Source organism: Rana temporaria, chromosome 9 (assembly GCF_905171775.1).
Source record: "Rana temporaria chromosome 9, aRanTem1.1, whole genome shotgun sequence".
Lineage (NCBI taxonomy): Eukaryota > Metazoa > Chordata > Amphibia > Anura > Ranidae > Rana > Rana temporaria.
In genome coordinates, this window is record NC_053497.1 from 55933632 (window position 1) to 55948366 (window position 14735).

At 45.8% G+C, this 14735-nt stretch overlaps 1 protein-coding gene and 1 pseudogene across 1 annotated transcript; both read left to right on the forward strand.

Annotated features, from left to right (window-relative positions):
- The first annotated feature begins 323 nt into the window (after positions 1–323).
- Positions 324–827, forward strand: LOC120914442 (syncollin-like). The gene has a single exon (XM_040325134.1). The coding sequence runs from the start codon at positions 374–376 to the stop codon at positions 761–763; it is 390 nt and encodes a 129-aa protein (XP_040181068.1). The 5' UTR covers positions 324–373; the 3' UTR covers positions 764–827.
- A 1879-nt stretch (positions 828–2706) lies between these two features.
- LOC120914651 lies at positions 2707–2879 on the forward strand (annotated as a pseudogene).
- The last annotated feature ends 11856 nt before the right edge of the window (positions 2880–14735 follow it).

A 14735-nucleotide genomic window follows, 5' to 3' on the forward strand; every position in this document is an offset into this window, starting at 1 on the left:
GGGAAAGTTTTAGAAAAGTTTGCAGAAAAGTCCGAGCGTGTGTATACTATGGGTGTGACCGGATAACTCCCTTCGGACAAAAAAACAAGGGAAAGTTTGTTGGATGTCCGACCGTGTGTACGAGGCTTTACAAGCACTAAGACTTGCATACATATGATTCCTAATTTAAAGCCTCAAAAAAAAAACATATTTTGGGAATTTTCACACCTGAGTATTTCTCCACATACACGACACATGTTTACTCTCTCATTGAGCAAAGATATCAGCATGTTTAGTACATCAAGGCCACAACAGCCTTGGATGGAAAACATATATAAACCAGAGGGCTGGGTTGGTTTACCACACTCGGTGTCTACAACATTCAGCTGTCGCCATGAAGGTGCTGTTTTCTGTGCTTCTGCTGCCTCTGTTCTTTGAGGGTCTCCTGGCTCAATGCCCCGCACCCTCGGAACTGGTGACGGAGAAGGTCTGTGCCCGCATGTTTGAACACAGCAACATGTACTTTGACCAGTCCTGTGGAGGAGCCTACCTCGATGCCAAGAATGGAGATGACTACCCCTACATGCCACTTGGATGGGGTAACAAGATCTCATCTCTGGTTGTAGGCACTCGCTGCACCCTGAAAGTATGGAGCCAGCCCGGTAAAATTGGAAACAACCGTTCCTTCAATGCTGGAGTGGTCTACCAGTTAAAGGACTTTGCCAATGGACTGCTTGGAAACTGGAATGATGCCATTAGCTCTTATTACTGTACCTGCACATAAGGAGACTTTGGTGGCAATGATGCCAGCATGAAGGGTTCTCAATAAATACCCATCTACTTATTAATGCTGTTCTAATCTCTTTTTAGCTTTGGTTTTGCTAGAAGATGTTTGATGGTGTGTGAGAGTATACCATTTATTTTTATTAACAACTGGGGGTATGTAACTGTAATGCCGCGTACACAGGGTCTGAATTTCCAACAACAAATGTTCGATGTGAGCTTTTTGTCGGAAAATCCGACCGTGTGTATGCTCCACCCGACATTTGTTGTCGGAATGTCCGACAACAAATGTTTGAGAGCTGGTTCTCAATTTTTCCGACAACAAGAGTGCCTGTCGGAAATTCCGATCGTCTGTATGCAATTCCGACGCAACAAAAATCCTACACATGCTCGGAATCAATTCGACGCATGCTCAGAATCATTGAACTTAATTTTTCTCGGCTCGTCGTAAAGTTGTACTTGACTGCGTTCTTGACGTTCGGAATTTCCGACAACATTTGTGTGATCGTGTGTATGCAACACAAGTTTGAGCCAACATTCCTTTGGAAAAAAATCTACGGTTTTGTTGTTGGAATGTCTGATCGCGAGTACAGTACGCGGCATTAGTTTAAACTACTGTTTAATACAAGATCTTCAGGAAAGTAATTTTATGGTCTGTGAGTACATACTTATTGTTTTACTCTGTCAGGCTATGAAAATTACTAGTGATCAATCACTAAACAGTTTGCCTAGTAGAAGCGCGTGTAAAATTGTTCTGTACAAATTGGGCAAAAACAAATGTTATTAGGCTATTTCCTGTGCTAGACTAATGTTTTTCTTTGATTTAAAAAGTAAAATACTGTACTCGGCCTCTAGATGGCACTAGGTACTGTATATTATGAATTTCTTGGGATACTCAGCACCATCTATTAGCCCAATTTTTAATTTTTTGCTTTAAATTTAATTAAAAAAATTCACAAACGAGCAAAAGCCTAATAATAGTTGTTTGTTTGCCGCTTTCACATGGAATTAATGTACATGCAACATAACTGGGCGAATTGCAATGCAATTATTTTTTTGTTTATCAATATACCCCTATGTGTAATGATGGAACCCTACACTAATGAAACAAATGGATTTTCAGGCTGCAAAGGAGATTTCAATACTACATGATTGCACAATGCTTACAAATAGTGTGATTAGTCACTGCTATTACCTGTGTAGTGTACATCATAATTAGGAGCTATTTTCCTGTATGTCTAGAGATTTTCATATAGAACACTGAACACTAAACTGTAGGTGATATCTTGTCAGTGTTGTCTTAAAGGGGTTGTAAAGGTACAATTTTCTTTTCCTAAATGGCTTCCTTTACCTTAGTGCAGTCCTCCTTCACTTACCTCATCCTTTCATTTTGCTTTTAAATGTCCTTATTTCTTCTGAGAAATCATCACTTCCTGTTCTTCTGTCTGTAACTACACACAGTAATGCAAGGCTTTCTCCCTGGTGTGGAGTGTCATGCTCGCCCCCTCCCTTGGACTACAGGAGGCAGGGCCGGCCTTAGGTGTTCAGGCGCCTTGTGCGAGCTAATCCTGTGGCGCCCCCCCCATCTTCACCCGTTGCCCCCTGGTCACCTAAACATACACAAAGAGGCTGTCCGGGGCCCCTCTATCCTCTGCCGGGAGCCTGGGGAGTGACAATGAGGAGGCTGCCTTCCTAATCCGCCTAGTGGTAGCGCCGACCGCCCGGCCCTGCGACTCACATTTTGCGATCTGCGATGGCCGCACGGCGCCCCTGTTGCCCAAGGCGCCCTGTGCAGCCGCACAGCTCGCACACCCCAAAGGCCGGCCCTGACAGGAGGGTCAGGATGCCCACTAACACACAGCTCCTTTCTCTATCTGAAATGTAGGGAGCATCCTGACTCTCCCGTAGTCCAAGGGAGGGGGCGAGCACGACACTCCACACCAGGTACTTACCTGGCAGGGGAGACACCTTGATCATGAAGGTGGTTCTCCCAGGGCCGAGGCTCGGCCATTGCACTCTGGCCGTGCTTGGTGTCTTCCCTGCGGCTTCTCTGCCTTTTGGCTAAGATCAAGTGTAGTATATGTTCTTATTAGTTGTCAGAGGAGCGCTGAAGCACCTCCTACATGGGGAGGGTGGATGCAATCCAATGACGTCATTGCACCTGGAAGGATGGTTTCAGCAGTGACTACGCCGTGCTGCCCGACAGATACTAGGGGCCAGCCCATGGTCGAGTCTGAGCCATCTGGAAGGGTGCCCCTGGTGAGGATGGGTGCTGTACTGGTCTGGTCTTTTTGCAGAGTTCTAGTCTGGCCTTCTGGCTGGCTGGTGTGTTATCTCTGTCAGCGATCTGGTTGGACGAGCTGGTTCTGCCCTGTGATGGGTTCGGGGTAGGACCATGCAAATCGGCCGGGATGACGGAGGGTCTGGAGGGGCTAGTATTGGTGGAGGCTGCTACCTGAGCGGCAGCTCTCCCCAAGAAAACCTTGAGGGCTCTCTATCTGGCAGGGGTGGAGGGCTGCACTGGCTGGTCGGTGGGTTAGATTTGGAAGGAAAAGCCTATGGTGCATGTGCCCCTGGAGTGGCAGTCCAGGTGTATCTGAGAATCACTGTGTGTGAGGGACACTTTGATTTAAAGATACCACGGTCACTGCACTAGCTAGATGCTTTTTTTAGCACCTGCCTCCTGGGCCGGGCCTTTTGGCTAGGACCGGAGGAATTTTTTATTCCTGGCCGGAGGGCCTGGTCATTGTTGAACACAATGGCCACTTCTTTCACTCTCCTCTTCACTATCCCTTTCCCCCACTTTATTTAATTTATTGCCTATGTTTTGTCACGTTTTTGTCTTTTTTTTTTGTGCACGTTTTGTCTCACAGTGTGATTAGTAGGGTGTAGGTCCTTGGGCCAGCCCTGAACGTCTTGGGAGTGGGTGGACATGGCCTTCTGGCTTAGTTCGCCTGCTCTCATGGGGTCTCTCTTCGGGGGAGCCCCACCTAGTACTGGGAGGGTTCTGTTTCGGCAGTCCCTCCGAGGAAGTTGGGTCCGTGTCGGCTTCGGTTGCTCGGTCCACAGTACCTCAGTCCCCTTCTGGAGCCTAACGCCCCGGGGGATCAGGGTTTTGGGTCCCTTCTTCACAGGAGGACCACTTGACGTAGCGATGACCCCGGCCTGGTAGGCCATCACCGGGGTCCGTTGGATGCGCACACCCTGAAGGTGGATGCCGCACCTGGAACCCACGAAGAACCAAAGAAAATGGCGTCTGTCACAGATATACTCTCCCCCAGCATGCACCGCAAGGACAAACTCCTCTAATTGGCTGCTGGGGAAAAGTGGCTCTGTCAGAACCCCTCTAGCGCCAACTGTCGCCCAGGGGTGGAAACAACACCCCTGGAGCGCAGACTGACCTACAGGACAGTTCAGGAATGACAGCAGCCCAAATTTAGAAAATTGTGAATGGGAGCAAAATAGCTCTCCCATTCCCCACTAACTTTAGCGTAGTGCCCATACTGAAAGTAAGGGGGCGCTACATATATATATATATATATATATATATATATATATATATATATATATATATATATATATATATATATATATATATATATATATATATATATATATAACCACTATAATATACATTATACATGTTCACTGGAATGTTGCTTTCTATGTAATGTGTGCAGTTTAAAGTATTTCTCTTACTGTCCACTAGATGGTAGTGTGCTATCACCAAATTCACTAATTATTGGGTCAGAATGTAAGTTGTGTTTATATTCTATGGCTGAGCTGTAATTGTAAGTAAACTGTAAATTTAAGAGTATTTTCTTAAGTGCCTTTTACACTGACTTAGCAAATGCTTTCTTCTTTTTATTGGTATTAGCATTTTCAGGCTCCTTTTGTTGTTTTCCTATCTGCTTGGAAACACTATGTTTAAGTGGTTTATAAACTGTCTTTGCCAGGAGAAAGCATTCCCAGCTCGTTGTATTATCCTTTATTTTTAGCTGTGTGTTTTGGCTGGCAGATGAAGATGCTGCACAGAGCGCTTGTGAGTTTTTGATGCTTTTTAAGCTATAAAGAGAAAACTATATAGTAGCATCAGTAAACAACAACAGGTAGATGCATCAATGTCAAATGTTCCATTCTGTTTTTGTATCTATACAATTTTAGTTAAAACACTAAAAGGGGAGAAAGCAAACACTTCATTCATATCCGAACCAATAACTTTTGCAAGCCAGAGACAAGTCTAAAACCACTCAAAACTGTTACAATGTATCCAAAACCAAAAATGTAATCCAGTAAGTAGAGAAAAGTATCACCCCCTTTTAAAATGTTGCTTTCCAGTCTGAAATAAAGACAGACATGTTTTTTTTTTTTTTCCGCATGTAGTTACTCAACTTATAATATGTGAAAGATATAACACCAACATGTCCGAAAAAATAAAAACAACTCAAAAACAGAATCCTTGGAATAAGGATCACCCCCCCCCCCCTTGTTTTAGTATTTTGTTGAGCCACCTTTTCCTTTAATTCCAGCCTAGTGTGTTGGGTTAAGTCTTTACTAACTTTGCATATCTAGGCCCAGATTCTCAAAGGGCTTACGACGGCGCAACGCAATGTACGTCGTCGTAAGTCCTAATCTGGGCCGTCGTATCTATGCGACTGATTCTTAGAATCAGTTACGCATAGATAACCATTAGATCCGACAGGCGTAAGGCTCTTACGCTGTCGGATCTTAAATGCAATTTTTTTTTCCGCCGCTAGGTGTCGCCTCCGTCGTTTTCCCCGTCGACTATGCAAATTAGCAAAATACGCGAATTCCCGAACGTACACGTGGTCGACGCAGTGAAGTTACGACGTTTACGTTAGATTTGCGACGCGTAAAGTTGCCCCTGCTATATGAGGGGCAACCAATGTTAAGTATGGCCGTCGTTCCCGCGTAGAAAATTTAAAAATTTACGCCGTTTGCGTAAGTCGTCCGTGAATGGGGCTGGACGCCATTTACGTTCACGTCGAAACCAATGACGTCCATGCGACGTCATTTAGCGCAATGCACGTCGGGAAATTTTAGGGACGGCGCATGCGCAGTACGTTCGGCGCGGGAACGCGCCTAATTTAAATGATCCACGCCCCCTACCCGGCTCATTTGAATTAGGCGGGCATGCGCCGGGGGATTTACGCTACGCCGCCGCAACTTTATAGGCAAGTTCTTTGTGAATAAAGCACATACGTTATGCCGCCGCAGTTTTACACCCATCTACGAGAATCTGGGCCTTAGACTTTGCAATATTTGCCCACTCTTCTTTGCAGAACGTCTCAAGTTCTGTTAAATTTCATGGTGACCGTTTGTGGACTGCAGTCATTCCACAGATTTTCAATGGGGTTGAAGTCTGGGCTCTGACCAAGCCATGCTAGAACATTGAAAAGACTGATTGCCAGCTTGAATCGTCCCCCTGAAATACTAGTACACTGGGGTGGTTCTGCTAGGTCAACCCAAAATACTCTTTGATCTCATTGTTAATCAAAGTGAAAAGCCACCATTTCCATGAATACCCTCTCAAGTCTAATTACCATCAATAAATACTTTTTCTATGGTTCTTTATCATCCTTAAAGAAGAAGTAAACCTCTTTTGCTCGCTGCAAAGCCTGCAAATGAAAAGCATATGTAGCCTGCTCGGATTAGCAGAGGTTGTTACTCCAATCTGAGCAGGTTTAGCAGGATCTGTAGTCACCAACAGAGTGCATCGTCCGCCGGGATTGGCTGAGTGGCGCATGTCCTGAATACATAGGTAGGTAGGTGGACTTGCATAAGATCAACACATAAAAGGGTCATCAGCTGTCCCTTTGATATTGAGTTGGCAACTCAACTATTATCAGCTGAACTCTGGCCTTGTCAATATTGTGCTGTATGTGTACACATATATAGTAATAAAATATCATACATAAATCGGCCAACATATTACAACACTATTAAAAGAAATAAAAACTCTCTGGGCTAGATTCAGAAAGAATTTACGTCGGCGTATCTATTGATACGCCACATAAATTCTAAGCTGCGCCGGCGTATCTTCTTTCTGTATTCAGAAAGCAAGATACGCCGAAATCTGGCTAAGATCCAACTGGCGTAAGTCTCTTACGCCGTCGTATCTTAGTTGCATATTTACGCTGGCCGCTAGGTGGCGCTTCCGTCGATTTACGCAAGGAATATGCAAATTAGGTAGATACTCCGATTCAGAAACGTACGTCCGCCCGGCGCATTTTTTACGTCGTTTGCGTAAGGCTTTTTCCGGCGTAACGTTACCCCTCATAAAGCAGGGGTAAGTCATGTTAAGTATGGATGTCAGAAACGTCCGAACAGCGTCATATTTTACATCGTTTACGTAAGTCGTTTGCGAATAGGGCTGTACGTAAGTTACGTTCACGTCGAAAGCATTGACAGTTTGCGGCGTAATTTGGAGCATGCGCACTTGGAAACGTTCACGGACGGCGCATGCGCCGTTCGTAAAAAACTTCAAATACGTGGGGTCACAATTCATTTACAGAAAACACGCCCACATCATCCACATTTGAATTAGGCGGGCTTACGCCGGACAACATACGATACGCCGCCGTAACTTAGGGCGCAAGTTCTTCATGAATACGGAACTTGCGCCCTAAGTTACGGCGGCGTAACATATCTGAGATACGTTACGCCCGCACAAAGTTACGGCGGGCTATCTGAATCTAGCCCTCTATGTTAATTTTTAAAAGTGACTGGTGCCCATCTTACCATCTTGCACTACACCCACCAAGCTCTCCCTGACTCTGGGGGTCAACATCAGGCCCTTAGAGGTCGGGGAGACCCCTACAAGTGTGAAAGCAGCCTTTTAGTAACACAAAGCATTAACCTGCATTGTGGCAAGCTTTAACACAGGTGCTTTGCCTTAGTGCAGGGGTCTCCAAACTGCGGCCCAAGGGCCAGATGTGGCCCTTTGCTTGCCTTTATCCGGTCCTTGGGGCTTTATTCCTCCCACTGATATGAGGCACAATTCTTCCCCACTGACACCAACAAGGAAGCACAATTTCTTTCATTGATAACAATGATGGGATACAATTACTCCTACTAATAGGGGCACTACTCTTTATCCTACTGACTGCAAATTCTGAGGCATATTTACTCTCAACAATGCTGGGCCCGGGAATTTTTTTAAACCCGCTGGCGACAATCCAGCCCTCTTAAAGTCTGAAGGACAATAAACTGGCCCTTGGTTTTAAAAGTTTGGAGACTCCTGCCTTGGTGCGTGGCGTGACATTCAGAATAAATTGCACTGCAATGCAGTAATGCATGTTACATGCATCACTTCGCTATGCAGAAATGTGAATGGGCTCTCAAAGGTTTTTTATAGCTGAAGGTTAAATGTTCTAGGAATGCATTTTTTTTTTTTTTTACTTATTCTTTTCCTTATTAATGAATGGAAATATGTATTTTCTTTAGCCAACAGACTATGACTATGTAACAGCAAAGCAAAGCAAACTAAAACATCTTCTTTTACAACATCTCTACAAAGCATACATAGAGCATTAAGGACAATATGCAGTTTATTCTAACATAATGATTTAATTCCCCTGCCTAAATATATTACATTTGCCAGAGATGTAGCAAGGCTTTTAAACAAATGATTGCAGTAATTCATATAGTCAATCACTGAAAATGGATCTTTTTTAAAACTGTTCTTTCTAAAATGATTTCTCTACAAACTGGCATGTAGATAATACCTGTGCACTGACACAGGAGGGCGATGGCGTGCCACTGACAGATGTGGTGGTGTACAGATGATTGTATTGGCTATTGGCAGAAAATCCCTGCTTGAGTCCAGGTGGGTCAATATTTGACTCGGTGATCCTGATTGCAACAATAAGGATAATACACAACTCTGAGGGGTCTCTGATTGATTGGAGGGGGATGAGGGGTGTGCTGTTGTTTGTTTGTCATTTAACACGTTAATATTATACTGCTGTGCGTGCATCCTGGATTATTATACTTATTCCAGTTCCAGCTGCTTAGGCTAACATAAGTGGGCAGATCATGTACTCGGGATCCGAGTCTTCTAAAATTGAAGTCATTAAAAGCAAAAAAAATAAATCCAAAATCGGATTTGATGATCTGGGGATGATTCATCTATTGTCTGCTAATATGTCTTGTGGACTTTAGAGACATGGGCCCAGATTCACGTACAGCGGCGTATCTTTGTGCGGGCGTAGCGCATCTCATATGCGCTACGCCGACGTAACATAGAGAGGCAAGGCCAGTATTCACAAAGCACTTGCTCCCTAAGTTACGGCGGCGTATCGTTAATGGGCCGGCGTAAGCCCACCTAATTCAAAGTAGGCAGGTAGTGGGCGTGATGTATTGAAATGAAGCTTGACCCCATGTAAATGAAGGGCCGAACGAACGGCGCATGTGCGCGCATGCTCAGAATCACGTCGCATATACTCCCTAAGATACGACGGCTCAATGCCTTCGACGTGAACGTAACCTACGCCCAGCCCCATTCACGTACGACTTACGCAAACGACGTAAAATCCGACCGCTGTTCCGACGACCATACCCTAACATGACTTACCCCTGCTTTATGAGGCTTAACTTTATGCCGGACGTACGCCTTACGTAAACGGCATAGATTACAGTGACGGGCGTAAGTACGTTCGTGAATCGGGGTATCTAGGTAATTTACATATTCGACGCGTAAATCAATGGAAGCGCCCCTTGCGGCCAGCGTAAATATGCGCTCAAGATACGACAGAGTAAGAGACTTATGTCAGTCGTATCAAGCCAAAATTCAGGCGTATCTTGTTTCCTGAATAAGGCGCATAGATACGACGGCGCATCCGTGGACTTACGCGGCGTATCAGAAGATACGTCGGCATAAGTCCTTTCTGAATCTGGCCCCTGATATTTGTGATTGAGCTTATAATTTATTCTCCTTGTTAGGGGTCTCATTTACATTACATTGCAGCTTTAGCAAAGTCCATGTTGAAAATGGGTGGAGATGGGAACTCAGGTAGAAAAATATTGTTGCTAAAGTCCTAGAGAGTCATTAGAAGCCAGCTTACAAACCAGCCCATGTCCATTCAACAGTAGGTATTGCTAGGCCCCACTTGGGGCTCTTGGCATTGCCCATTGCCTCAGGTCTAGTGAAACTTGACTTGTTAGAGTGCCATATCCATCATAGGGAGGCACAGTTGGCATAATTCTGGCCCAGCATCAAATACTGCAGCTGCTGACTTTTAAAAAAAATGGACACTGACCTGTCCAGTGCGCCCGCTCGTCTCTCGGCTGCCCCCGCCTCCATCCTTGATGAGGGAATCAGGAAGTAAAGCGTTGCGGCTTCACTGCCCGGTTCCCTACTGCACATGCGTGATAGGCGCGGCCCGTCCTCACTGGTCCCCGCTCTCTCCTGGGAACAGTGTGTTTCCCAGGAGAGAGTGGGGGGGGGCAAGAAGTGACGTGGGAGTCTATGCCCAGGTATCTGCACCCCCTCCCCCCTGAAAGGGTTACGAAAAGTGGAAGTTCCATTTTTGGGTGGAACTCCGCTTTAAGTCAACACTGATAAACTATTTCCTTTTCTTAGCCCTCACTGACCAACAACTTTAGGAGACAGTATCCACTGACCATCATCTTCACGAGATACTCACCACTGAACACAAACAAACAAGGGCACTTACCACTGACCAACAATGAAAGGGGGCATGCTGCTGTATGTTGTCACATCTTGCCGGTTTCATTGTATATTGTAGCTCCATGTAGCACTACCGCTGATGATGCTGAGTCCTTTGCTTGTTCTCTGGCCCTGGATCCTCACTCTTACTGGCACCACCAGAATACCTTGGCTGGGGACTCCCGGCGGTCACACAGGAATAGCACACAAAACAGCATGTATTGGCAAACAAAAGTCGAAAAGCACACACAATAAAAAAAAAAACACATTAAATCAGTAATTCAACATTAACACATAAGAACCCAGTGTGATAACTGATACCATGCAGTCAACCCAGGTACCTCTAGGAGTGAACTCAGTATGTACTACAGTACTAAACATTAACGATAGCCCTCCGCTGGTAAGATTATGCCCCAAGTGACCGAAATGGACTAACAATAAATGTGACAGATTAGTTCACTTGTGGATTCTCGGACCAGAGGAATTAGGCTTAGGCTTAAGAGTTTGAGACACTACCCTCAACCCAACTCTGCCTTCAGGTGCCATCAAATCTGGCCAGTTCTGGATGTTAGCTTCTGCCGGCTCAGGTGGGGGCCTTTAATGTTGGTACAGATAAATTGTGGTGTTTTTGTGGGATGAAAAGTTTGTGGACAAGTAGATGACAGATTATTTTCAGTCAGTGGGTATGTTCCTTTAGGAGAGACATGGCAATGTGCATGCAAGAAGCTGGAAATGTATTGTGAACAGGGGATTTAGAGGTGGTAAGTTTAGAATTCTGTGCAACACTTGCAGTGTAAAAAGGGGTATAAATAGAGTCAGCATTCTGGGATGGTAGCAACAATGAAAATCATCTTTGACCTTGGGGTTTTCTGCTTTTACTGGCAAGGGGCAGCAGAGCATTTTTGCTTTCTCTTAGAAAAACTGGGTGAACCTAGGGAGAAGATACCCCTTGGGTCTGATTTCAAAGGGGAGTCACTTGTTAGGTAAGGCTCTTAAGTGGTTCCAAGACCCTTTTACCCTATTCTATTGCAGCAGTCTCTGGATGCTGGAGTGCTCTCTCTGCACGGTGGGGGCCCCTCTTAGTTGGCAATGCAGTAGCAGCGGTTCAGACAGATGTAGCTTGTGGCAGTTCCAGATAATGACAGCACCACCTAGGATCCACTCAGTAGCTGGGCATTCAGCCTGACAGCCTGTCCTTCGAACTCCAGTTTGGTCCTGTTGGTTGCACTTTAGCCTGGCCTGGTGTAACTCAGCACAGCACAGAACAGCTCTCCCATTCTTCTCTCCTGTTGGTGCGCCTCTTTCTACCTGCACAGCTTCTTCTTGGGCTTTTTGTTTTACTTTTCCTGTCCCTCCCCTTTTTTGCTCGTCCTTGTGGGCCTTGTAGTAATAAACAAAACAGAGACAAGGGGGCAAATCCACAAAAAACCTGCCTAACTTAACTTTCAGCAGTTAAGTTACACTGGCGGAAAATTTCTACCTAAGTGCCCGATCCACAAAGCACTTACCTAGAAATTTTCGGCTGTGTAACTTAAGTGCCTCCGTCGCAAGGCGGTCTTCTCATCCAGGAGGCGATGACAATTTAAATGAGGCGCGCTCCCTCGCCGGACGTTCTGCGCATGCGTGTGACGTCATTTTTCCCGGCGGGCAGCGTGCGAAATTACGTTACGTCGGGCTTTGTGGATTGCGACGGGACAATAAAGTTGCGTCGGGAAAAAAAAAAGTTACGCGGCGAAAAATAAAATTTGAAATTTAAAAAAAATAGCGGCGATCGGAAAAAAGGTATGTTTTTACAAGGTGTTACTAGTTTACACCTTGTAAAAGCATCCCTAATTTTACGCATGCAAAACGTAACTTACGCAGAAAACACAAAGCTAAAAAGCTTTGTGGATCTGCCTAAGTACTCATTTGCATACGCAAAGCGGCATTTCGACTCGAAATGCCCCCAGCGGCGGATGCGGTACTGCATCTTAAGATCTGACAGTGTAAGTGTCTTACAGATGTCAGATCTGCTGCCTATCTTTGGAAAAATCCTTTTGAGGATCAGATCCAAAGATAGGCACAGGGATACGCAGGCTGAACAGCAGTTCCACCTGCGTATCTCCTTTGAGGATTTGGCCCAATATACCTTAAAAATAGCCATGGCCTTTTATTTCAGTGTGCCAGCAGGTTGAAATATTGGTTAGTGAGACAGCTGCTGCCCCATCAGGTTGAAGACAGTTAACCGGTTTCCCACACTTTTTGCTGAGCTCTCTCCCTGTGCCAATAATAAAAGGGGCAAAGGCTCTGCCCAGACACAGAGAGTCTGCATGGAAAGGAAAATCACAGACAAGTCAAAATATGTAATCTCCAGCTGCTTACAGAGAAGAGAGAAGGGGGAGCACTTCCACCTCAGAGGGCCAGCCTGCCTGCTGTCACATCCACCATGTAGGGGGATTGCTGGGACCTGCAGTCCTCCTTGAAAAACACCAGTTCTGGAGATCTGCCACTGTGGACTCAGCTTTGTACAGACTCTTGCCTGTGCAGGTATACTGGGGACAGCCACAAGCCTGAGTTACGGATTAGTTTAGGGAAAAGACTGTGCACTTTGTTTTTGAACTGTAAGGCCTCGTACACACGATCAGTCCAAACCGATGAAAACGGACTGAAGTTCAGTTTCATCTGTCCAAACCGACCGTGTGTACACCCCATCGGTCTGTTGTCCTTCAGTCCAAAAACAGAGAACTTGCTTTAAAATTGGACCGATGGACACCTGACCGATAGGTCAAAACCGATGGTTAGTACGCATAAGCATCGGTTCCAAACCCGGGCATGCTCAGAATCAAGTCGACGCATGCTTGGAAGCATTGAACTTCATTTTTTTCAGCACGTTGTTGTGTTTTACGTCACCGCGTTGGACTCGATTAGTTTTTGAACTGATGGTGTGTAGGCACATCAGACCATTAGACCATCAGTCTGCTTCATCAGTGAACCGATGAAACTGAACTTCAGTCCCTTTTTATCGGTTTGGACTGATCGTGTGTACAGGGCCTTAAGCTGAGCGTGTCCAGTAAAGCTTTTAAAACGTTGTCCTTGCCTTATGTGAAGTTACTCAAGGGGTATAATTCAAGTAAACCCCAGCGTGGGTCAGTTAAGCACATTGGGGTATGAAGACAACAGAGTTATTACAGTGTGAAGATACAAATGGTTACCAAGGGTGATGAATATTTCTCTAGCAGCCTGAAACAAGTGTGTGGCAGGTGAAACAGCTTCCTGCAGAAGGAGTTGTCGTTGGCACTCTCTCCATGAGCAGGTCTGTCTCCCATTGCAATGGGAGCAGTTCAGGGCTTTAGAGGTCCCCAGCCTTTGCACAGGTGTGGAAGAGGAAGAGCTAACTAAGTGCATGCATGGAGTCCAGTTTGTTTCTTCAACTGTACATGGTGCACAGGCATTTCTAAGTTGGAAGTTCGCCTTAAAGGGTCACTAAAGGCAAACTTTTTTTTTTTTTTAAATAACAAACATGTTATACTTACCTCCACTGTGCAGCTCGTTTTGCACAGAGTGTCCTCTAACCCTGTCTTCTGGGGTCCCTCGGCGGCTGTCTCGGCTCCTCCTCGTAAAAGCTTTCCACCTTCATGCGAGTGAGCTCGCATGGTGGAAAGCTTTTGCGAGCCCGCATAGCCGCCAACTGTATCACTCGGCCCGCCCCCCGGCACACCGCGTCATCCGGACCTGTTTCCGCGGACATGTTCGGTCGTGTGTAGGGCCGACCGGACAGTTTCCTGGCCTAGCGGACAGGTTTCCAGCGGACAAAAGTTTCTTAGCATGCTAAGAAACTTGTCCGCTGGAAGCCTGTCCGTCGGACATGTCCGATGGTCAGTACGACTCATCGGACATGTCCGCTGGCTCGAAATCCCACGCATGCGTCGAAGTGATTTGACGCATGCATGGAAGCATTGAACTTCCTGGTGCGCGCACGTCGCGGCGTCATCGTCGCCGCCACGTCACCGCGTATTCTGTCCACGGGGAATTTGGTCTGATGGTGTGTAAACACATTAGACCAAATGATCCCAGCGGACATGTCCGATGAAAACGGTCCGCGGACCGTTTTCATCGGACATGTTTGGGTGGTGTCTACGAGGCCTAAGAGGGAGGGTCAATTGATACAAAAGGTAACTGAGAAAGTTAAACAGTGTTTGTTAGAAGCAGGATAGGCTTCTTTAAAGAAAAGGGTTTTCAGGGATCGCCTAAAGATGGATAGATTAGGAGACAGTCGGACAGATTGGGGTACAAAGTTCCAAAG

Excerpts from the sequence above, each read along its gene's own strand:
- LOC120914442 (XM_040325134.1), top strand. The coding sequence starts at position 374 with ATGAAGGTGCTGTTTTCTGTGCTTCTGCTGCCTCTGTTCTTTGAGGGT.